This window comes from Canis lupus, chromosome 27 (genome assembly GCF_011100685.1).
Source record: "Canis lupus familiaris isolate Mischka breed German Shepherd chromosome 27, alternate assembly UU_Cfam_GSD_1.0, whole genome shotgun sequence".
NCBI lineage: Eukaryota > Metazoa > Chordata > Mammalia > Carnivora > Canidae > Canis > Canis lupus.
Window position 1 is genome coordinate 29,504,737 of NC_049248.1, and position 25,317 is coordinate 29,530,053.

General features: G+C 39.6%; 1 protein-coding gene across 4 annotated transcripts in view; it reads right to left on the reverse strand.

Moving 5' to 3' along the window:
• AMN1 (antagonist of mitotic exit network 1 homolog) overlaps positions 1-21,915 on the reverse strand; it is a 56,446-nt gene extending 34,531 nt beyond the window's left edge. The window contains exons 1-2 of one of the 4 annotated variants that reach the window (XM_038577209.1): positions 21,766-21,893; positions 6,462-6,868 (exon numbers count right to left, since the gene is read on the reverse strand). In XM_038577209.1, coding sequence (XP_038433137.1) covers positions 6,462-6,520 — 59 coding nt within the window. In that variant the 5' untranslated portion in view covers positions 6,521-6,868; positions 21,766-21,893. Of the gene's footprint in view, positions 1-6,461; positions 6,869-21,765 lie in introns of those variants that run through there. The other 3 variants (XM_038577208.1, XM_038577210.1, XM_038577207.1) reach the window with 3 other exon arrangements.
• Positions 21,916-25,317: the final 3,402 nt, after the last annotated feature.

Genomic DNA, 25,317 nt, shown 5'->3' on the forward strand with positions numbered 1-25,317 from the left:
GAGTATCTGTTCAAGTATCCTGCCCAGTTTTTTGGGGGGTCTATGTTTTACTTAGTGGTATGCAGAGTTCCTTTTATATTTTGGATGTGAGCTTTCTGTTGGTTATATATGTTGCAAATATATTTCCCATTCTGTGGATTGTCTTTTCATTTCCTTAATTATGTCTTATGTTGAAGAGAAGTATAATCTAATGCAGCCTAATATATTTTCTTTATGATAAATTTCTTTTGTGTTCTGTTTATGAACTCTTTCAATGTCCTAAGTTCATGAAGATATTCTGCTATGCTTTCTTCTAAAAAAATTCATTACATGAATTGTTTTACCTTTCACTTAAAAAACAAATTTTTTAATTAAGTGATCTCTATGCCCAACGTGGGGCTCAAACTCACAATCCTGAGATCAAGAGTTGCATACTCTACTGATTGAGCCAGCCAGGCACCCCTAGTTTTCGACTTAAACACTACCTGGAGGGGACGGCTGGGTGGCTCAGTGTTTGAGCGTCTACCTTTCACCCACGGCATGATCTTGGAGTCCCGGGATCGACTCCCACATTAGGCTTCCTGCATGGAGCCTGCTTCTCCCTCTGCCTTGTGTTTCTGCCCCTCTCTCTCTCTCTGTGTTCTCATGAATAAATAAATAAAATCTTAAAAAAAAAAAGAAATAAAAAAATAAAAACTACCTGGAATTGATTGTTGCAAGTGTAAAAAACTATGCAGTGTCTGAGTTTTACCCCACTTACAAACTTACAAGTGAGCCTATTACCAATTTCTGAATGCTGGCAGAAAACAAAAAATTCTTGGGTCAAAGAAAAAGGGCTTTATTACTCATGACAAGAGCAGTAGCCAGAGCTTCACATTTATGTTAGTTTCCCATGCCCTCCTTTTTTTAAAAAAATAGAATTTATTTCTTCCCCCTATGCAGTCTTAAGTCCTACAGTATAATGTAGATAGAGCTCAGACGAATGCTTGCTCACACAGCAGGTTATATTGTAGAAGACGACACTAAGCTTGGGTGATTCACAACTTTTATAGTAAACTGAAGCAAGTCTGCTTTTTTGGGGGGAAGGAGACAATATTTGCTGCACAAACAACCTTCAGCAATGCCCCAGCTAAAGAGTAGTCAAGATCCTACATTCTTGGGACGCCTGGGTGGCTTAGCAGTTGAGTGTTTGCTTTTGGCTCAGGGCGTGATCCCGGAGTCCCAGGATTAAGTCCCACATCAGGCTCCCTGCATGGAGCCTGCTTCTCCCTCTGCCTGTGTCTCTGCCTCTATCTCTCTGTTTCTCATGAATAAATAAATAAAATCTTAAAAAAAAAAATCCTACATTCTTGGCATACCCATAAGGTTCATGGCAGATTGCTTCTCCCAACATCTACCCAAGATGTTCTTGGCTGAACTCAAATATTTGTATGAGTATACCACTGTCAGCTACTCTAATTAATTTGACCAACAAAGGCAGAAGCCAAATCTGTTCAATTTGTCTCTTAAAGCATTTAATTAAGGCTACTATCAATAGTATTCCAAGTAGCAAGATAAAGCCCATCTTTAGTAATGACCTTGACAGCACCCCCAGGGTCCCAGACTCAGGTAACTGTGAATAAGTATGCAAGAGGGGGGGAGGAACAATAAGTCTATTTTAGACAGACAAGATGTTGTCCAATCTATCATCCACTATGAAACATGCAAAGGAATTTAAATTGTTGTTTCAATGACTATATTTTTCTTTTGTAGGGATTCTATTGTTTTTTTTAGGGATTCTAATTAAAAGGAAAAAAATTGGGGTGCTTGGGTGGCTCAGTCAGTTAAGTGTCTACCTTTGGCTTGGGTGTGATCCCATGGTCCTGGGAGTCAAGCCCTACATCAGGCTCCCTGCTCTGTAAGGAGTCAGCTTCTCCTTCTGCCTTTCCTCCCTGATTGTGCTCTCTTGCTCTCTCAAATAAATAACATCTTTTAAAAAAAATCTATTATTTGTATTCTCTTAAGGATAACTGTTCCTTTGTTTTTTTAAAAAATTTTTTTATATTTATTTATGATAGTCACAGGGAGAGAGAGAGAGAGGCTGAGACACAGGCAGAGGGAGAAGCAGGCTCCATGCACCGGGAGCCCAACGTGGGATTCGATCCCGGGTCTCCAGGATTGCGCCCTGGGCCAAAGGCAGGCGCCAAACCGCTGCGCCACCCAGGGATCCCCTGTTCCTTTGTTTTTAAATACTTTCAATACATTTGTTTTAAAATACCTTTCAAATTATTCTATTATTTGTAGTTCTTCAAGTGTCAGTTCTATATTTTCTGCTGAGTCTCTTTCGTGCTATTTTTTTGTAGATTTTTTTTTTAATTCTTTAATCTCAGGAAGACTCCCTGCTGAGTCTGGAGCCTGATGTGAGGCTGGACACAGGGATCTAGGCAGGGCTCAGCCTCACAACCCTGAGATCATGACTTGAGCCAAAATCAAGAGTTGGTCCCTTAACCAACTGAGCTACTCTACTCAGGTGCCCACCCACCCTCCTTTTTTTTAAAAAAAGTTTTTATTGTTAAAGTCTTTTACTCAAGTAGTTTTGCACGAGAGACCTGTGTGTTGTGATGTGAAGCCATTCCCATAGTGAAGGTTTGAGTTTTCTCTGATTAAGGATCTTGTGTTTGTCTGGTTGGGCTTTAATCACAAAATACCACAGACTGGCAGACTCATAAACAATACAAATTTAATCCTCACAGCTCTGGATGCTGTAATTCTGAGATCAGAGTGCTAGCTAGCATGGTTGAATAAGGGCCCTCTTCCTGGTTCATATTCAGTGCCATCTCTCTGTCCTCACATGGTAGAAGGGTATGGAGATTTCTCTGGAAATTTTTAAAGGGCACTAATTCCAATCATGAGGTCTCTACTCTCATGATTTAAACACCTCCAAAAAGCCCACACCTACTAATACCATCACCTTTGGGGGTTAGGATTTTATTTTATTTTTATTTTTTATTATTTTTTTAAAGATTTTATTTATTTATTCATGAGAGACAGAGAGAGGCAGAGACACAGGCAGAGGGAGAAGCAGGCTCCATGCAGAGAGCCTGACCCGGGACTCCAGGATCACTTTCAGCCCTGGGCTGAAAGCAGGTGCTAAAACGCTGAGCCACCCAGGGATCTCCAGGGGCGGGTTTTAGGATTTTAACATATGAATTTGGGGCTTACAAAAACATTTAGCCCATAGCAGATCCCAGGAGTATTCACAAGTTCCAAAGCAAAGTTAATGTCATTTATTCACCTTGAGCTTTCTGCAACATATTCATGGTGAAAATTCAAACCATACACCTATGCATAATAAATATGAAAGATCAATTTTTCAACAGGAATTTCACTTTTGGCTGGGACTTTACATCCTTGTTAGGGGATACGGGTTTCTCTTGGCGGGTGGGGCATTAACCTCAAGCTAGGTGGTTCTGCAGCAGGGGTATATTCTGAAGGAGCTGAGTAATGCAAACTATCTGTTGACTATTCTCTCCACGGGTGAGCAGCAAGTCCTTCCCAGAAGAGTGATCTGAGTGGCACATCTCCATGTGTATCACTCTCATTTTCCAAAACTACCTTTCATTTAGGTGTTTGTACATTTTAAGTAATTCATACTGAATGGGTAGTAAGTTCTTATTTCCCAATTCTCATTCTCCTTGACTTTGTTATATTGAAATCAGATACTCCATCATCAACAGAAATTTATATCATTTATTCTAAAAGTTAAAAGCTTAATGAAAACATTCCCAGATTTTGTAATGGCTTTATTAAGATCTAACTGACATAACATTGGTGTTTTTTTTTAGCATATCCAGAGTTGTGCATTTGTCATCACTAATTCCAGAACATTTTCATTACTCTAAAAATAAATCTTTGGGCAGCCCGGGTGGCGCGGCAGTTTAGCACCGCCTGCAGCCCGGGGTGTGATCCTGGAGACCCAGGACCGAGTCCCACATCGGGCTTCCTGCATGGAGCCTGCTTCTCCCTCTGCCTGTGTCTCTCTGCCTCTTGCTCTCTCTGTGTCTCTCATAATAAATAAATAGATCTTAAAAAAAATAAATCTTGTACCCATTAGCAATCAGCTGCCAATCTCTCCCATCTCCCACCAATCTATTTTATCTCTCTAGGTTAGCCTATACTGCACATCCACATAAATTGAATCATATATGGTTTTTTATTACTGGCTTCTTTTACTTAGCATAACATTTTTTAAGTTCTTCCATTTCAATTACTGTACTTTTTCAATTCCAGAATTTCCTTTAGGTTCTTTCGAATATACAATTGCTATTTCCTTACTGATATTGTCTATTTGATGAGACACTGTCATCATCTTTCCTGAAATCAAGGTGAAATTCATAAAATATAATTAAAGTGTACAATTCGGTGGCATTTTGTACATTCACAAATGTACAAAATATTGTGCAACTGCCACCTTTATCTAGTTATAAAACAGCTGCACTAGCTCAAAAGAAAATGTGTACCTATTAAGGATTCAGTCTCCATTCCTCTCTCCACTGGATATTTGACAACTACCAACTAGCTTTCCATTGCTATGGATTTATCTATTTCAGATATTTCATATAAATTAATTCATATAATATGTGGCCTTTTGTTTCTGGCTTCATCCACTCAGCATAGTTTCCAAGGTGCATCCATGTTGTTGCATGTATCAGTACTTCATTTCTTTTTATTTCTTTTTTATTTTTTTTAATTTATTTTTTACTTCATTTCTTTTTAATGGCTGAATGGTATTTCATTAATGTGTATACCACATTAAAAAAATTATTTTTAAGTAATCTCTACCCCCAACAGGGGACTTGAACTCAAAATCCTTCTGAGATCAAGAGTAGTATGTTTTACTGGTTGATCCAGCCAGACACCCCCCACATTTTATTTATTGATCATTGGTGATGGACATTTTGGTTGTTTCCACTTTTTGGCTATTGTGAATACTTCTGCTATGAACATATATATACAAGTATTTGAGTATCTAGTTTCAGTTCTTTTGGATATATACCTGGGAGTAGAATTGCTGCGTAATATGATAATTCTATGTTTAACTTCTTAAGGAATAGCCAAGCAGTTTTCTCCTTTATGTCTTAATATATGGTTTCCTTTAGTTCTTTGAATACATTTATAATAATTTCTCTGAAGTCTTGCTAACTCCAACATCTGGGTCCTCTCTAAGGCAGTTTCTACTGCCCATTTTTTCCCTATGTATGCGTCAAAGTTTCTGTCTCAAAAAAGTTTTTTTTGAAAACAGGACAGTTTAGATAGTATAACGCAGTAACTCTGGATACTGATCCCACACATTTCTGATTATTTACTTTAGTGACATGGTTGGAATATTTTAGTGAAGGCCATTTCCCTCACTGTCTGCAACCTCTGATTTGCTTCTTAGTGGGCCCAGCTTGGACATAAGCCTTATTCTCCTAGGATGTCAGTGGTTTCAGTAGGGCTCTCTGCAACTATCTCTTTTTCTGATTATTCTGTTAAGTCTGTATAAGTATCACACAGCTGTCAACCTTGGCTCATTACAGATTAATTGCTCTAATGTTTTCAATAATGTGTGGAGTATAAATTGCTCCACAATGTCATCCACTTCATTTTGGACTCCTTTGTAGTATTCATTTCTGAGATCAGTGTTAAGGTTTGCTCTGACTGTAGGGCAGGCTCTTGTTGGATGTCCCTTTCCCTGGTTCTCTCTGGTGAATTTCCTGGTCTATGGTTCAGCTTGCATTTCACATGAAGCTATCAGACTGTTAATACTTATTTAGATTTGAATTTCCTCCACTCTCTGTTTCAAATAAAATCTTCTTGACAGCTTTAGAATTTTTTGCAGCCTATCTTTGTTCCTGAGACAAATCTCAAAGCTACAATTTCAGAGCTGGAAACAAGGACAACTGATTTCTTTCTTTCTTTTCTTTTTTCTTTTCTTTCTCTTTCTTTCTTTTCTTTTCTTTCTTTCTTTTCTTTCTTTCTCTTTCTTTCTTTCCTTTCTTTCTTTTTCTCTCCTTCCTTCCTTCCTTCCTTCCTTCCTTCCATCCATCCATCCATCCATCCATCCTGGTTTTATTTATTTATTCATGAGATACACACACACAGAGGCAGAGACATATGCAGAGTGAGAAGAAGGCTCCCTGTGGGGAGAGCCTGATGTGGGAATGGATCCTAGGACCCCAGGATCATGACCTGAGCCAAAGGCAGATGCTCAACCAGTGAGACACCCAGGTGCCCCAAGGATGATCTTTCTGAGTGAAATCCTACTTTAGGATCAGAGTGCTGGGAACTGCCTCTGGTCTCCCTAGCTTGCCTCTCCTAGGATGGAACCTCTACCCATGAATGAGCTGGGATAAGGGAGATCAGCATCCCAGTTCTCAACATGCCATGCTGAAATAGAGCCTCTACCCTAGAAGCAGGGGTTAGGTGAAGGTAGCAATCCCCCAACTGTCGATCATACTCACCCATAATTTAGCCTGTGAACAAGTATCAGGGGGAGGAATGTGACAAGAAATGCTGGCATTCTGTTCTTCTCAGGAAAATACTGAAGTCCTTGACTAGGAGCTGGGCGGGGAGAGGTAGCCCCATCACCTTAGCCATATACATCTGGAGTGGCGTAGACTCTCGTTGTTCTTATTGAGTTTTATTTTATTTTTCTTATTGACTTTTAAAGGATTATATTGAATGAATGTTTTTTCATTTGCTGTATGCCCTTAGGAAGATTTCCAGAGACTTTAAGCAGTTTGTTGTCTTTTATAATTTTCAACTTTTATTCTTACTTAACGAGGGAGCAAATGTGGAGCTCCTCATGTTGTCTTTTTGTAAGTCTTCCAAATACCATCAATCTTCTCATCCATGTAACACCTGTATCCTATTAATAAGAAACATGGTAACTCCTTTTCTTTCAAAGATGTACTTGGACTCTTTAAATAAATTGGTCATTTTAGGTTTGATTACTTTTCAGTATGAGGTCTTTCTATCCCAATTGATTCTAGAATTCTTGGAAAGAAATGGTGAGAAACATTTCACCAAAAGACAGACCTACTCATGTATTTTCAAAAATCCATAAAACTGGTAAATTGTTTTAAAAATTGAGGTGAGACAGTTTTCCAAATTCTGGCTGGGGGGTCACAGTTAGGTCTTTTACATCCATTGGTATGCACAGAAGGTAAGGTCCTGACTGCTCTTTATTTGGGCCATTTCTCAGGTAGATTGTGTTTGCAGCAAACAGTTCTGAGAGATAAGGCACTGTCTCCCTCCAAGAAAGGACAGGTTTGCTTATTTCTAGTTATGAAACTGTTATCACTCAAGCTCAATGTTTTTTTCCTGTAAGATACCCACTGTGCAGGCATCCATCTGAGCCCTCTGTTGTTACCCTTATAGGATTTGGGGAAGAAGGGCAACTGAGGCAAATTGCTCTTGTGGCTTGCTATGCCTTAACAAAGTCCTTTGTCACTAGCCCAGAAATCTTGTGTCTTCTGCTAGTATCCACGAAACAGTAACAGTCTCAAGTAAAATCAAGTCGTAGATCTAATGATTTTTGTGATGAGAACTGGATGCTAATGGAAACAAAGCTTTATGGAAGAGGGAAAAGAAAGGTTCTGTGGGCCAGGTCTGGGGATATGATGAGATTGAGACCTGGTAGCAAATGCTCTCCTCATTTATAGCAATTTGTGCTCCAACCCAAAATGGTATTTAAAAAAAAATACCACCTCTAGTCAATGTACTCTGGCAAGACAATTTTTTGATCCACCTGACGCAAGCAGCAGCTGCAGCTGTTAATCTGACTTGCTGTGGGGTTTCTCATCCCTGTCCAGAAAAATTTGCATGGATATGGATGGCTCTGAACTTCCTTGTATTACAATTAAGGCTGCAATTAAGCAGTGACATTGCCCATGTGGCATAAGCAAAACGATGTCAAAGTGATCCAAATCAAGCTTAACGATAAATTCAAACTAGAGTGACTTGTGTCTCTTTAGTGTATATGGATATATGTAGAGAAGAATAGGCTATGGAATATTTCTCAGTTGGATTGAGGATTTCTCTTTGGCCCATCTATTGTCCCTCGTAATTACTGATGATATTGTCAAAGATTAATGGGTGAGCTTAAATTTCCTTGTGCAGGTCATAATGGATACTATTCTGGGCTTATTCTACATCTTGGCTGTCTGAAATAAGATCTATTGGTCTCCCTTGGGATTTATTCAGTTAGCCGAGTCTGGGATCTTGGGGGCAGAACTGAGGTCAACACTGCATATTGGCCTCATCCTGCTTCTTGAAACTCTATTAATAGCCTTTGTTAAATGCTGTATGATACAAATTGAATACATTTGGTCCTAGCCTTTGCTGATCAAATTAATCAGTGAGGTTGAAAAAGTGTCATGCTCATGTGATAATTTGTCAGGAGCCAAGATGGTAGGACCAAAAGGTAGGATGTTGGGAAAGGCAGTTCTTTCTGGATTTTTCATCATCATGCCTGTCTTGCTGTGAATGACAAGAATACATGGTCCTAATATGTTTTATCTGGTCCATTCTCAGGGTTGTGTTTATAATGATCAACCCTGTCCAATAAAGTAATGTCTCCCTCCAGGACAAAGAGGTTGCTTACTGCTTACTATACAATGGCAAGTCCCCAAATTTCGTTTCTGTAACGCACCTCATGGCTTGATTAGACATTCATTTGGGCTGGGTTTCTCTCCTAGAATGCTACCCACTGCTTGTGTTGGCATCCATCTGAGCCACCTGTGTTGCTTCTGTGTGTCTTGGAGGTCAAGAGGAAGTGACATAAACATGCTAATGCTCATGCTGCTTGTTGTGCAATAAATAATAAAGTCCATTGTGCCTTTGACCCAAGAGACTTTGTTCTATCAGCGTCCATGAAACAAGACCAGGCTAAAAAATGTATTAGCTTATAAGAAGGGTAAAATCAAATTCTATACTAATATTCACTCCCCTTATATTTTCCTTTATGCAGATTGCAGCTATATTTTAAATGTTTCCTTTTTCCCCACAATGCCATCCTTTTTTTTCTGCCCCATCTCTCTCCCTAAGTCTTTTTCATCTGAGTCCTTTAGGGTCCTCTTTGAGCTCAGCTGTCTAGCCTGTGTCATGTATTCCCACAGTCAATGGTTTCCTCTTTCTGCTCCAGTTCCCTCCAGCAGCAACATCAGTGAGCTGGGACACAAACAAATTCAGCATTTTGAAAAATGCTGCCCTGAGAAGTGTTACATAGCTCATGAAGACTATCTAAAAGTCTGTTGGTCAAACCAAGAAAGTTTATTAAATTTACCACAGCACAGATTTGACAGGATTTTGGTAGTGTCTCAATAGGGAAGAGCTACATAAAGAGTACATCAGGATTCTCCCTCCAAGATGGAGAATGGGTTAATATTAGGCATAATCTGTGACTTAGTAGTGTTAAGACTGATGGACACAGGGTCTCAAAGCAGGTGAACAATCTATCCTGATAAACATAATGTTTGCTTTAACAACCAAATGTTTGTTTAGATAAAATGGTTGCAAAAATTTTCTGGAGCAAGTTATATTGACATAAGCGATCTCAGTTTTCAGGCCTAACAGTTGACACAGGTGGTCTATGTTCTCAAGACAAAATGAAAACTGGCCAGCTAAAACTTAGCAAAATCTTCAAAAGCTGTAAAAAAAAAAAAAAAGGGTGAGGTGGGGAGAGATAGATATCCAATATGAACTGCTCCAAATTTTGTAGTTAAAAGAAACAACTTATTTATATTTAACCCATTAATTATATGGTGAATTAATATAACAAGAAATGATTTTTGGCAAAATGGCCTACTTTTATTATGAATATTGCATAAAATTTAGTCTTGGTCTTCTTTTCTCCTCCCCATATTCTCTCCCTTAAACTTAAAAATGGCTTCATCTATTACTTATTAGATATTACTTCTAATTTTAGACTCAATCCTTGATCTTGCTTTCAGATTATAAATTATAGTATCTTTATCTGCTTGTATGATATTTCTACTGGATGTTCTGATTCATTTTCCTCATAAGACACTTAACTTCTCCATGATTATCTAATGACATCACAATTCTCCTGGTCAACAAAGCTAAAAACTTTAGAATATGTTTTGCCTTTTCTTTTGTTTTTTTTTTTAATTTTTTTTATTTACTTATGATAGTCACACACAGAGAGAGAGAGAGAGAGAGAGAGGCAGAGACACAGGCAGAGGGAGAAGCAGGCTCCATGCACCGGGAGCCTGACGTGGGATTCGATCCCGGGTCTCCAGGATCGCGCCCTGGGCCAAAGGCAGGCGCTAAACCGCTGCGCCACCCAGGGATCCCTGTTTTGCCTTTTCCCTTTCTTTCATCCTTCTATTCAAAACTATTGACCACATCCCAGATCCAAAGGAATCTCTAAGGCAGTGCTATTCAAAGTGCTAGTAAGTGAGGAGACTGGGATCTCATGCAAGGATGTAAACCAAGCAGTTTCCTTCACAGAGAAGTTCCATTCTCTGGACTAAACAGTACACTCAGTAAGAGTTGACTGTTATCCTGGATCAAGCTCCTTACCTTGTTACAATCTAGAAATAGCTTGCTGACCAACCACCAGCCAGAACATCCATTTCCCCAAAAGGATTAGGAAATATGATTCTCAAGGCAAATATGGACTCTCATATGGGGAACACTTTAGTATGACAATAAAGGTCATATGGTCATTTTTTGCTTTATTTCCAAGGTCTAGATAATTTTCCTAATGTGTTATTGTTTCCTCTTTTTCACTAAGTACTGTTTTATTTATTTATTAATTATATGTTAGTTATTCATCAAGAGAAACTATTCCATAATCCAATATTCATGTTTCATAGTTCAGGAATACAGGTGAGTGACAAACTCCCATGGAATTCAACCCAAACAAATTCTTTATGTTTCAAAATCACTTTGCACTCTGAAAGATACCAGCCTTCTTCACCTCCTCAAAATCTTTCAAGGAATCATAATTTCTGTATAAATCTGCATACTCCTTCTGTATTGATTAGACCACAGCAAAATTACAGAAAGATGCAACCCCAGGGATACAGTGAATGTTCCAACAATATGAAATCACAGATGCTTGGCCAGAAAGCCTCACATCTGAGGTTTTGTCAAAGCATTGGAAGTCATGGTCGTTATTCTGAACACCAACCTCAAACCTAACATTCTTCCTAACTCACCAAGCACTATGTTTGATTTTTTAAAAACTTACTTACTTACTTATTTATTTATGAGAGAGAGAGCACATGCGCACATGTATCTGGATACGGGGCTTGATCCCACCACCCATGAGATCATGCCTGAGCTGAAACCAAGAGTCTGACACTTAACCAACTGAGCCACCAGGGTGCCCCAGCACCATGTTTTGAAGTTCCATCCATATACACCTACTCTTCATTTTCCTAACAGCTGCATAATATCCGATGGCACCTCTCCCAGTGATGGGCAAATTCTTTGTCACCACAGTGGAATTCTACAATGAACATCTTCATACATGTGTGTCTCCAGTTTAGGCTCTCCTTACCTCTTTCCAAGATTTTGCAACAGTTTCCTAAGTATCTCTTTATTCCCAATTTCTCCCTAATTCAAATCTTTCTCTACTCCAGTATAGTTCCAAAACCTTTTATAGCTCCCATGGCTACATACAGAATTAAACACTGTTATAGCATTCTGGTCCCCAAAGTTCTACTCCTAATTATATGGCTTTATGTCTCAATACTCTGCTATTCATATTGTATTCCCCAGACAAATTGAAATGCTACTTTCTGGCCTTCTCCCATATTTCTACCTTTCCTGCTTGTCAAGGCTTTGCCCTTATTATTCCACTCCTTCTTGGATGTATTTCTTTCCATTTCCAACTGTCAGATGCTACCAATCTTTAAATACAACCCCCTTTACAAAGCCTTCTCCTAGTCTTTATATTCTTTTCCTCATCAGAAATTTCAAAACTTTGTTAATCCCTCTTTTGTGCTATTATTCTAACTATATTATAGTTATTTATATATTTGCTTTATATTGGTTCCACAAAACTGTACCTTTTTAATGCTAGTTACTTCCCACAATCATCAGCATAGTGCTTCAAATGCCAAATATGCACTTTAAATACATGCTTAATTGAATATTGAGCATCTCCTAAAAATAAGGAACTGTGGCTATGAAGAGATAAAAGACTTCTGGCCATAGAAGTTCAGAGGATCATTGGTATGAATGTGTCAGGGAAGTGTCAGGATAAAGACAGGAATTAAAAGCCAGGTATTCAGCTAGGCTTTAGTCTGTCTTTTTAACTTGCACTCTTTTTTTTTTTTTTTAATTTTTATTTATTTATGATACTCACACAGAGAGAGAGGCAGAGACATAGGCAGAGGGAGAAGCAGGCTCCATGCACCGGGAGCCCAACGTGGGATTCGATCCAGGGTCTCCAGGATCACGCCCTGGGCCAAAGGCAGGCGCTAAACTGCTGCGCCACCCAGGGATCCCCTAACTTGCACTCTTAACTATTTCTCCAACAGTTTGTATTCATAGAAAGGAATTCCAATTTGGATTAGGTATAAAATTTAAGCCAAGAATGAAAGCAAGATTCTTTTCTCAGGACTCTACACAAGCTTGAGTTATATAAAAAATCAACAAATTTCTCTTATAAAAAATGACTGTGGGGGTGCCTGGGTGGCTCAGTTGGTTAAGTGTCTGCCTTTGGCTGAGATCACAATCCCTGGGTCCTGGGATCAAGCCCCATGTGGGGCTGCCTACTCAGAAGGGAGTCTGCTTCTCTCTCTCCGTTTGCTCTTCCCCCTGCTTGTGCTCTCTCTCACTCTAACAAATAAAATCTTATAAAAACCCAAACAAACAAACACATGACTGTGGACTGAGGGCCAAAAGTTTATGAGATATAATGTAAATGTTACATCTCAGTGATTTCAAAAGCACTCAGCAGATTACGATAATTGTTCTCCTCAGCCTTAATTTTTACATGGCAATATTTTTAATGTAATATTAACAAACTGAAAGCTCCTGGAGAGAAGCAATTGCCATTGTAACTGCAAGTTCCAACACAAAAATCTCATGTGAAATAATAACAGTAACTAACACTTAGTGGTGTTTAATTACTTGCTAGCATTAAAATAAAATAACACGGAGATCAGCCTGAAAATTCCTCAAGCAGACAAAACCAGTTAGGTCACATAAGTGAAACTTAATCTAGCTTATATCATGAATGCAAGAGAAGCTTAACCTAGGTTATTTCTTGTAAATATCTCTGATAATGATAACACTTAAATCATCTTCCTAAAATGGTATGAGAATCACTTTTAAATAATCCCCTGCCATCTATAAACTCCCATTTAAAAAAAATTTTTAATTCCAGTATACTTAACATATGTTGTTACATTAGTTTCAGGTGTACAATATAGTGATTCAACAATTCCTTTTTTTAAAGATTTTTATTTATTTAACTTTTTCATTTTTAAAGGTTTTATTTATTTGACAGAGAGAGGGTGAGTGTACAACCAGGAGGAGTAGCAGGCAGAGGGAGAAGGAGAAGCAGGGAGAGCCCAATGTGGGGCTTGATTCCAGGAGCCTGGGATCATGATCTAAGCCAATGGCAGATACTTAACTGATTGAGTCACCCAGGTGCTCCTATTTATTGATTTTAGAGACAGAGAGAGAGAGTGCAAGCAGGGAGAGTGGAACAAAGAGAGGGAGAGAGAGAATCTCAGGCAGACTCCACAGTAAGCATGGAGCCCAACGTGGGACTCAATCTCACAACTCTGATATCATGACTTGAGCTGAAATCAAGAGATAGATGCTTAACTGACTGAGACGCCCAGGTGCTCTGTGATTCAACAATTCTATACATTACTCAATGCTTATCATGATAGGTGTACTCTTTAATCCCCCTCACTTATTTCACCCCTCCCCCTGCCCACCACCCCTCTGGTAACCATCAATCTATTCTCTGTATTTCAGAATCTGAGACTTGGTTTGTCTCTCTTTTTTCCTTTGCTCACTTGTTTTGTTTCTTAAATTCCACATATGAGCGAAAATATTATGGTATTTGTCTCTGACTGCCTTATTTCACTTAGCATTATATTCTCTAACTCTATCCATGTTTTGCAAATGGCAAGATTTCATTTTTTTTATGGCTGGATAATATTCCAGTATCTGTGTGTGTGTGTGTGTGTATCATATTTTCTTTATGCATTAATCTATCAGTAGATACTTGGGTTGCTTCCATAATTTGGCTATTGAAAACAATGCTGCAATAAACATAGGAGTATATATATATATATATATTTTTTTTTTAATTTTTATTTATTTATGATAGTCACAGAGAGAGAGAGAGGCACAGAGACACAGGCAGAGGGAGAAGCAGGCTCCATGCACCGGGAGCCCAACGTGGGATTCGATCCCGGGTCTCCAGGATCGCGCCCTGGGCCAAAGGCAGGCGCCAAACCGCTGCGCCACCCAGGGATCCCTATATTTTTTTTTTGAATTAGTGTTTTTGTATTCTTTAGGTAAATACTCAATAGTGATATTACTGGATCATACAATGATCCTATTTTTAACTTTCTGAGGAGCCTCTATACTGTGTAATTTCCTCTTGTAATAACCAATCATTGTAAAGGTTAAACAATTTCCTCGTTCTCACTTTATAAGCCATCCTCTAATGACATACCTCTGAGATTCTAACCACTTTTCATTTGAAGTCTCTCTGTTTGCTAACAAATTGTTTCTCAGTCAGTAAAATATTCATATCAAGTAAAACTCTGAATTTTCTTTTGATAGTTTCTGGTGTCAGAAGTGGGATCCAAAGATGACCCCTGTTCAGTCCCAAGGCCAGCTGGTGCAACACCCATGAAACCCATTGCACACTCCTTTCTTATTAACCATGGAATTCCAGGGTAAATCTTTCTCAGATCCAAACTCTACTCCCTTTGTGTTGACCTCTCTGGTTTTTACTGAGCAAACTTTGTTGAAGTTTTTCAGTAAGTCATGCTATTCTGTTCAAAAGAGGGGGAAATGGGGATCACTGGGTGGCGCAGCAGTTTGGTGCCTGCCTTTGGCCCACGGCGCGATCCTGGAGACCCGGGATCGAATCCCACGTCGGGCTCCCGGTGCATGGAGCCTACTTCTCCCTCTGCCTGTGTCTCTGCCTCTCTCTCTCTCTCTCTGTGACTATCATACATAAATAAAAAAATTAAAAAAAAAACAAACAAAAACAAAAGAGGGGGAAATGTGTGATTCCCTCTGTTTTGGAACAGCTGTTGAAAAACAGAACCCCTGATAATTAAGATTTTTTAGGGAATATAAGACAAAGATGGTTTCTACTTTGTCTAAAACTCAGACCAGGATCTTATGCCTTTCTGGAAAATCGGCAAACTTTACAAAGAATAACTGGAACTGCAGTGATCACCTGGGAAAATCCTTAACTTAGATAAAATAACCCACCTTAGGCACCTTTTTTCCCCCCCTTAGGCACCTTTTTTTTTTTTTTATGGTTCAGAGTTTCTTTTTTTTTTAATTTATTTTTTATTGGTGTTCAATTTACTAACATACAGAATAACCCCCAGTGCCCGTCACCCATTCACTCCCACCCCCCGCCCTCCTTCCCTTCTACCACCCCTAGTTCGTTTCCCAGAGTTAGCAGTCTTTACGTTCTGTCTCCCTTTCTGATATTTCCCACACATTTCTTCTCCCTTCCCTTGTATTCCCTTTCACTATTATTTATATTCCCCAAATGAATGAGAACATATAATGTTTGTCCTTCTCCGACTGACTTACTTCACTCAGCCCTTAGGCACCTTTTTAAAAAAAAGGAGACCACATATTTCCTAAAGACAATAAATGTATTCTTTAGTTGGTATGCCAAGTGTCTAAAAGACAAAATGACTCCAAAAATAGGTTCTCTAAAGAATTCTTACAGCATACAAATTATTCTTAAAACTCTCAGAAATATAGAAACTAACCCAAATGCTTTTCAAGTTCATAAGATCTGGGATAATCTTTAATGCATAAAAGCTTTGCAAACAATTTAAATGTGTTGACTTAATAAAAACAGGATGCCTTCACAGTAGTCAACATTAAATATAGTGCAAACATACAATCTTTTCTTCTTGGGTTTACTAGTCAAATAAGCTGATGCTATCTATCTCTGTTACAAAATTTGTAAGCAAGAAAAACTTAAGATGTTAGTTAGGTATTTCATGTTTAATCCAAGCATAAATATTAAAAACAAATAAATAAACTCGATTAGATTAGATAATGGATATTCATCTAATCTAGAGAAATGAAATGTACATGCTTTCCAAATTAGGTAATATATTAAAACACATGTTTAAATTTATTTTTTTTTTTTGGCTGCTTAAACTTTATAAAGAGACAAAAGATACTTCAATTTATTTGTTTTTTTTTTATTTGGATACATGTCTTTTGCTGCATTAAAAATATACTATGAAGATGCAGATGTCTCTAAAAATATAATTTTTAAAAATGTGTTAATAAATCTGCTAATCTACTACAAGATGCTGATATATTCCAGACAGTTCACAACTTTCTGCTTCCTAGTTTTCACTGGAAAATAAAAGTTTCTAAAGGTTAAAATTTATAATCCATATATAAAAATAAGCCTATTAGAAACAAGAATGAAAGAAAACAACTTTGTATGCAAAGTATGAGAGGAGAATGGGATGCGTTTTTTATATGAAGAGAATGCAAAGAATGTAGGATGTGTTTTTATTAAGGAAAGAAAAAAGGAGTAAAATGACTGGTTATCCCAGAATGAGAAAGAAAAAAACGAATAAAAAAAAAATCTAAATAGATACAGAAAGTTGTAGAACACTTGTGAAGAAATTTAATGTTGGATGGCCAAAGTTAGCTAAAATTAAACGGATTTATAAATTATAAATATATAATATGTAATATTATTGTAATTTATATTTTATATAAATATATTTATTATGTATAATTTATATTCATATATAGTTACAAAGTTTTCCAAAACTGAGTTGAATAATATACTAATACAAACCACACTTTTTTTCTCTGTTAAAAGAACAAAGTTTCTGAGAGTGTTAGTCTGCTTTTAATAAGAGATTATGAAAGGTTTTTCTTTACCTTATGTATATTTTGTCTAGGAAACAAAGATTCCATATCTTATGAAAATAACTTGTGTTTCACTTTGTTTTTATCAGATTTTTGATTGCTTAGGAAAGCAATCTTTTTAATATTTAAAGAGCTAAGGTTTTTTTTAAACAACTATGTGCTTTTTATATTTGCTTTTGAAATCTTTTTGTCACTTTGGTTAAATAGATGACTAAATATTATTTCACAATGATTTGTGATCCCATTTAATCAAATGAGGTTTTTGTTTTTGTTTTTTTGAGAGAGGAAGGGGGGGGAGAGAGAGAGACAGAGACAAAGAGTAGGGGAGGGGGACAGGGAGAGAGAATTTTTTTTTTTTTTGAGGCCTTCAAATTATTTACTGGTGTTCAATTTGCCAACATATAGAATAATACCCAGTGCTCATCCCATTAAGTGCCCCCCTCAGTGCCCGTCACCCAGGGTAGAGAGAATCTTAAGCAGGCTCCATGCCTAGCACAGAGCTCGATATCGGGCTGGATCTCACAATCCTGAGTTCGTGACCTGAGCTGAAATCAAGAGTCAGACACTTAACTCACTGTGCAACTCAGAACCCCTAATTAAGTGATTTAAACCTTTTGACAGTTTTTACAGACTTTGTGAAATCAAATTCTAAATGAAGTCTTTTTGACCTTGAACTAACTTTGGGATATTTCCAAGGCTTCCTGGAAGATCTCAAAGTTCTTTTTCTCTTTTTATAAAAAGGGAGACATTAAACTATAGATTTTTCAAATGTTAAATTGCATGGGAAACATTATCAAGTAAAGAGGATGCTTAATCTTCTTAGGTTGTATTTGAATGGATATATTATTAATATAAATGTTCCAGAAATTGCATAGAACTCCTAGGAATCTGATATGCCCTGATATAATGTTACCAATTATTTTTAAATGTTGTATGCCACAAGAATAGCCAAACTTACCTGTATATATGTATGTGTGTGTATATATATGTATGTATATATATATAGAGAGAGGTATATATATATATATATGCTTTTCACAATTTGGTAACCTTTTGTAAACTAAAATTAAACATTTATCATTTTCTTTCTGCTGATCCTTTCAGAATTAAAGACAAAACAAAACAACAACAACAAAATCCCTTACTGAGTATACTCATTTTTATGGCAGTGTAGGTATTTGCATAAATTCAGTAAAAATTTATTCTCTTCGTAACAGGATGCAATTGGATAAATCCTTGGCTTGGCTTCTTGCCCTGAAGGGGTGTTTAAAGATCTAATCTGAGATTTATTACCAGATAGTTTTTAGGAAACTAAGGTTTGATTTGTAGAGGCAATAAAACCGTTTGAAGTACCAAAGCTTGGACTGGAATATCATATTTGAAAATGTGCATAAAATCACTATTCTGCTGCACTTATATAAATAACAAGCTAAATGTAATGAGACTAGACTTATTTTTACAAACAAACAGTCTTATTGTGATCATCTTTAGTAAAAACGAAGTGACTATGGAGAGAAAAATTATGTTTCAATAGAAAACTATAGCATACCTGTAGCAGATTCTAGTCCTGTTCATTATCTTTGAGATTTTGTTATCTATCTGTAAACTGTAATGGATCCTGAATTCTTCTAGTTTCCTCCAACATCTGGCTACAACTTTCCAAACTAACATTTCCAATTGTCTCTTACCCTTCTGAATAAAAACTAACATTGCCCTTTAACCCAAGCCCTACAACCTAAAGCCAGACGACTTGATATAAACTTCAGAGAGATCACCATGACAGATCATGTACAGACAATCTTCCTGCCTATTTCTATACAGGCCACTCATAGCGTTCACCGGAACACCTAATGACATCATCAAAGTCATTCAAACTGCAAACCAGGAAAATCTAACAGATAGAAACTGCCATCCTCCCTCTACTATCTATACGTATTTTGAGCTCAAATCTAGGAATTTTCTTTACTGGCTGCCCTCTAGACTCAGAAACTGAGTTTGTAATTTGCTCCAATGATTAATTTTTATATTTCTTTTGTTTCCATAGAAATGCCTGATTGCTCATACCTTATAGAGGCCCAACTTAGGTGGAAGCTCATATGTAACACTCATGAAATAAGACATTCTCACGTTCATCCTAAGTAATCGTAACATGATCCAATAATGTAAGGCACTAACGCAATATTAAAAATTATTTTCCACCAGGTCTAATAAACTTTCTGTGATCATTCCAAAGAAGACATTAAAACTTAAAGACTTAATGGAAAAGACACCAACAAAAGATCGCTTTTAAATCTTTTTAGGAAAGATCTCTTCTGCAAAATACCTACAATTACAACAAAAATCTAGAAACTCTCTAGCCAGAGTTATAGTAGACAATTGCACAGCCTTAGATACCCTAACCGCTTAACAAGGAGATGCATATGCTCGTTTTTTTTTTTTAATTACCATGTTAATAAATTAGGAGTTATTACCCCAGTTTAAAAGATCTTAAAGATCAGGGGTGCCTGGGTGGCTCAGGGTGTGATCCTGGAGTTTTGGGATTGAGTTCCACATCGGGCTTTTATTTATTCATTTATTTATTTATTTATTCACTTTTTTAAAAACTATTTATTTATTCATGAGAGACACAGAGAGAGAGAGGCAGAGACACAGACAGAGGGAGAGGCAGGCTCCTAGCACAGAGCCCGATGTGGGACTCAATCCCGATGTGAGATCATGCCCTGAGCCAAAAGCAGAAGCCCAACCGCTGAGCCAGCCAGGTGTCTCAGATTTTATTTATTCATGAGAGACAGAGAGAGAGAGAGAGAGAGAGAGGCAGAGACACAGGTAGAGGCATGGAGCCTGATGCAGGACTCGATCCGGGAACTCCAGGATCACCCCCCAGGCCAAAGGCAGGCGTTAAACTGCTGAGCCACCCAGGGACTCTGCTCCCAATAATTTTTCAATCCTTGTCTGTTATTTTCCTCTTAGACATCATATTAACCTCACTAGTTGTAGGAGTGCTGACAACGCTGACTCCATCTTTGGCCCTCCGTTTTGTTTATGCTGATGCAATGACCTCCTCAGGGCTACATGTTCCAGGCCTCTTGGACGTTAATGTGTGCCCTGACCAGAACGCAGGAAGGCTTGTGCTGATCTTCCCTCAAGTGGCACACAGAAGGCGCACTTTAGATAACTAGTAGGCCAGACTGGTGCACAAAAGGCGCCACTTTAGATAAGTAGGATAGATGACTGGTGCATAGATGGGGCCTCTTTAGATAACCACCCTTTGACCTCACCACAATGCCCCTTGCACTATAAAAGTATAGCCTAAGGTTTGGATTGGGTGGAGAACAGGTGCATAGCACCTGGATCATCTATCCACTGGCTCCCCCTTGTCAATAGTTACCCTGAATAAAAGGTCTGTGTAAACAGTATGGAGTGGCTTTATTTTTCAGCTTCAAAGCGCCTACTCGGTCTGGAGGGTACTTTACCTCTTCCACCTTCTAACACTGGTGCGTGGTATCCTCTTGAGAATTTCAAATGCCTTTCAGCAGCCACTCACGCACTAAACGACATCCGTCAGGACTGCACAACTCAAGGAACTCCGTAATCCCACTGCCCATGTCTACGATGACTATGCAACTACACGACCGTGCAACCCAGTGACTACATCACTAGTGGGAGTGAAGGTAACAGGATACTGGCTCCCACTTTCAGCTTGCTGAGGGAATGACCAAAAGGGGGGGGGGGGTGTCCTTTTTTTTTTTTTTTTTTTTGGTGAAATAAAATGGGAGATCATGCTTGAAAATTCCCCAGCCCGTTAGGTGACATTTTATTTCATGAACATGAGCGAATTTAACAGGTTGTATTTCTCGCTAAGCTCCTCTGATAATCATCATGATCATTATCATAATCTGATAATAGTCGTAAGACTTAAATCGTCTCCCTGTTAAAACAGTGTCAGATAATCACTTTTAACCAACCCCATTGCAGGTCTTTAAACTGTAGTAACCAGGCCTTGTGATAACCAATCACTGTGAAGGTTGAACCACCTGGTCGTCCTGTTTGTAAGTCATCCTTCAACGACATAAACTCTGAGATTCTCGTTTCTCCCTCACTGTCATAGTTTTATCAGGTAAAGCTTCCTTGAAATTTCCTTTGACACCAGGCATCCCTCTAAGGGCTTTGCACCGATTAAACGCATTCCCCACTGCAACTCTACGGGAGAGGCTCTGGCGCTTCGCGGATTCGGTGGGTCCAGTTACTGTCTCCATGGTTACCCAGCTGGCGAAGGGCCAGCCATCGCAACCCCGCGAGCAAGGTGGGGCGCTGCCTCGAAAAATCGCTATCTATCCCCGTCACACGAACCGGTGAACCTTCCGAGAGCCACGTGTAGGGGTTTGTTTTGTTCCGCCGAGGCTTTCAAGCTCGCGTCGCAAACAGGCCGCTGCCGGGACTGCTGGGCGCGGCGCTGCCGAGACCGACCCGCCCAGCAGCCCACCTGGCACAACGGGCCTCTACGAAGAGAAACCGACAAATCAGGACCCCAGGCACAGAAACACCAGCCGGGCCTTTCTCAGAGGTGCAGGGGAGGGGGAGCGGGCGGGGAGGGAGGGCGAGCCCAGAGCTCGGCTCTGGCGGGGCGGGGCGGAGGAGAAGGCGGGGACCGGGTGGACTCACAGATCCAGGAGCTGACTGACCCGCCGCGAGCTAGGCATCGCGGCCGCCCCGGGAAGCCTCTTCCGCGGTCCCCCGGCCGCCCCGGAGCAGCCAGAGACCGTCCGTCAACTCCGGCCCCCGGCGCGACGCGTAGGCCCTCGTGACGTCACACGGCTTCTTCCGGCGACCGGGACGCAGCCTCGCTCGTGACTACGGAGGGCAAGGAGAGAAGGGAAGGTGATAAAATGTAGAGCAGCCCTAACCTCGGTGAGGCACGACGGGAGTTGTAGTTCTCCCGCCTCGCGGCTCCGTTTAGGGGCGGAGCCCAGCGCGCAGCCTAGGCGGGGCCACGTGCGGCGGCGCTCTGCTCCGAGGTCGCTGCTCGCTCTGCAGGGATGGGGTTGCTGCGGCTCCGTGCTTCTGGCGGCGCGCACCGGAGACCCCCCCCCCCCCGCCCCTTGCATCGTGGACTCCATTAACGTGAAACGGAGACTTTTAGAGCAAACAGGACTGACCGCGGCTTCCCGAGTACTTTCTCTGAGGCATGTTCCGAGCTACGTGCTCTGAGTTCTTAACTACATTCATTTAATCCTGCGAAGTCGGAATTATTTAGCCTCATGTTACAGATGAGGACACTGCATGCCAACAAACAAGGCTCTGTAAGGACGTCATCGTGGGGGGCGGGGCGGGGAGGGGGAATCTGTTCAAATCAGAAAGGATTCCGAAGAAGGGGCACTATTCCCCAGGTGGAATTATTTCTCTTTGGTTAGTGATGCTGCAGAGTACCGGCTGCTTTGCAGTGTTTTGCATTCTTCCTGGTGGATTAATTTGTTGTTTATGTGTCTGTCTGCCTTTTGTAAGTTCCTGGAAGTTGGAACCCGGTTTTGTTCCTCTTTTCAGGATGCTACTCCTTCTTCGGTCTATACACATTTATCAAGCACTGAAGGAGGGTAGAGATAGTGCTGGTGCTGAGGGGTCAGTGGTGAACACATGCAGCAGACCAATAGAAGGGCAATGAGAATAACTGTTAAATGCTAAGATAAAGTTAGTTCTGTGCAAACACCCATGCCTGAGTAAGGGGGGGGGGGGCAGTTCAGAGAAAACTGTGGTCTCAGGGACTACAGACAGTTTAAGGTGGTGGCTACAGTGGGGAGTGCTGGGAGATGAATCTGGAGCAGAGGCTGCCAAACTTTTTCTATAAAGGGCCAAAGAGTAAAGATTATAGGGTTTTGTGGATCATACTGTCTTGGTCACAGCTACTCAACTTGAAGCTCAAAAGAAGCCATAGATAGTATGAATGGGTGGAGCTGTGTTCCAATAAAGTTTTTTTTTTTTTTTATGGACATTGAGGTTTGGATTTCATGTAGTGTTCACTGTCATGAAATATTATTCATATTTTGGTTTTGCAACCATTTAAAAATGTAAAAGCTTTACATTGCAAACTACATTAAAACAGGCAGGAGGCAGGATTTGGCTGGCTGGTGGTGTGTCCTCTTCTGATCAGAAAGCCAAAATGGGGCCTGAGGACCTGTGTTAAACAATTCAGGCTTTGTCTGGAGGACTGGGTGGAGTCATAGGTAGGTTTTAAGCAAGGATAGGGCATGCATGGGAAAAATGAGTTTTAGAAAAGAACTCTAGCTGTTACATGTTAAAAGAATTGTAGATGTCACAGGTGAAGACCAGAGAGGAGTCTTTTGATGATAGCTTAAGCTAAAGTAATCGCAGTGCAATGGACAAATTCAAGAGGTAATGGAAGTAGAACTGATAGGATTCAGAGGTTGGTGGGGGTGAGGGAAAGTGAATGGTCAAAACTAACTTCTAAGCTTTGGGTTCAGAGAATTAGGTGGCATATGGTGGTGCCATTTATTGCACTAAGAGGATTGCAGGAGTTTTTTTGAAGAGGAGAGTATTTAAATGTCAGCCTTGTGGCTTTTGAAGTATCTATGGAAAATGTAGGCCTGGAACTGTAGACTGCTAATTGTGCTGGTTTGCTTTGAAAGAAGAGATTGAGTAGTCATGATGATACATACATTTACTTATTAATACAGTAACATTTTTGGGAAGAGTCATCTGCTGTTCTGGGAGCCAGTTAGACCTTGGAAGACCATAGGAGAGTTCGACAGAACAGATAAGGGTAGGACTTCATGGTCTTTCCTACTGTTGAGTGCTGCACAGCTGTACCTTGGGGGTCTTCCCACTGATTACTTGATTCTTCAAGACTAGGAAAATACAGATCATTGCCCTGTTATTATGAGATATTCAGCTTTAGGTGCCAGAATTCTTCTCAGTAGTCAAAGGAAGTCATCAGAGCTTTTGTTTTTAAGAAAATAATTATATAATGAAGTAAAATGACAAAGCCCTATTTATTTCTAGCCAATTATTTTAAAGGTCAAAGATGGGTGCATCATATCACAATTCCTAGAACTATTTTTTTCCTTCAAAGATTGATTTACGTATTTTAGAGAGAGGGAGCAAGGGTGTAACAGCAAGAGTGGGTGGGGCATAGGGAGAGGGAGAGTCCCGAGCAGACTCCGTACTGACCATGGAGCCAGACTAAGGGCTCAATCTCATAATCCTGAGATTAGGACCCTGAGGTCATGAGTGGAAACCACGAGTCAAATGCTCAGCTGATTGTGCCATGCAGGCACCCGTCTTATAACTGTTTTGATTATGATTTCCTGGAGATTTTAGGACCTGTGGTATCTACAAACTAGCCTCTCAGGTATTTAGCATAACTGTATCAAAAGTTTATTTTGAGTCTGTTTCTACCGAATAAAATCTGATGTATGCTGTGGTTGCCTTGACATTCTTATTTCATCCCTCTCTTAAGAGTTTTTATTTATTTATTTATTTATTTATTTATTTATTTATTTATTTATTTATTCATTCACGAGAGACATAGAGAAAGAAGCAGAGCTAGAAGCAGGCTCCCTCTGGGGAGCCTAATTTGGGACTTGATCCCAGGATCCTGGGATCATGACATGAGCTAAAAGCAGATGCTCAACCACTGAGCCACCCAGGTGCCCTATCATCTGTACCTTTTTTAATAGCAGCCATCTAGTTTGGAGAACTGACCCTCTCTTCAGAGGTCTAGTTTAAGCTAATCGGTGATTACTGCAGTGATTGATTTAAGGGTTAGCAGGCTTTAACCAATCAAGAAGTCACCATATGCCCTCAGCCACCGGGATGATGAGTTCAAGAATGGGCATATGGGCATGTGACCCATTCAAGACCAGTAAAAAGCAGGAAAAATTTGCTGCAGGCTTTTGGGAAAGAAGTTTTCTCAAATATATGACAATGCTTTGTGAATCAGTATTCTAAGAATTGTCAAGTTAAAGGACGTTATATAGAGGAAGAGAATCACAGAATAACAACTAGGTTCCTGATGAACCATGCCTGAGCACCACCCCTCTTCACTATTGTTAAAAGACAAAAACAAAACAATTTAGCAACGAGTTTGATGTTCTTTATTTGGAAAACATCCATGGATTGGGGAAATGCCGTGCCCCACAAGCAGTGGAGTACTCTTCCTGAGGGATGTTTGGGCAAGAGGAAGTTTTATAGTGTTTGAAG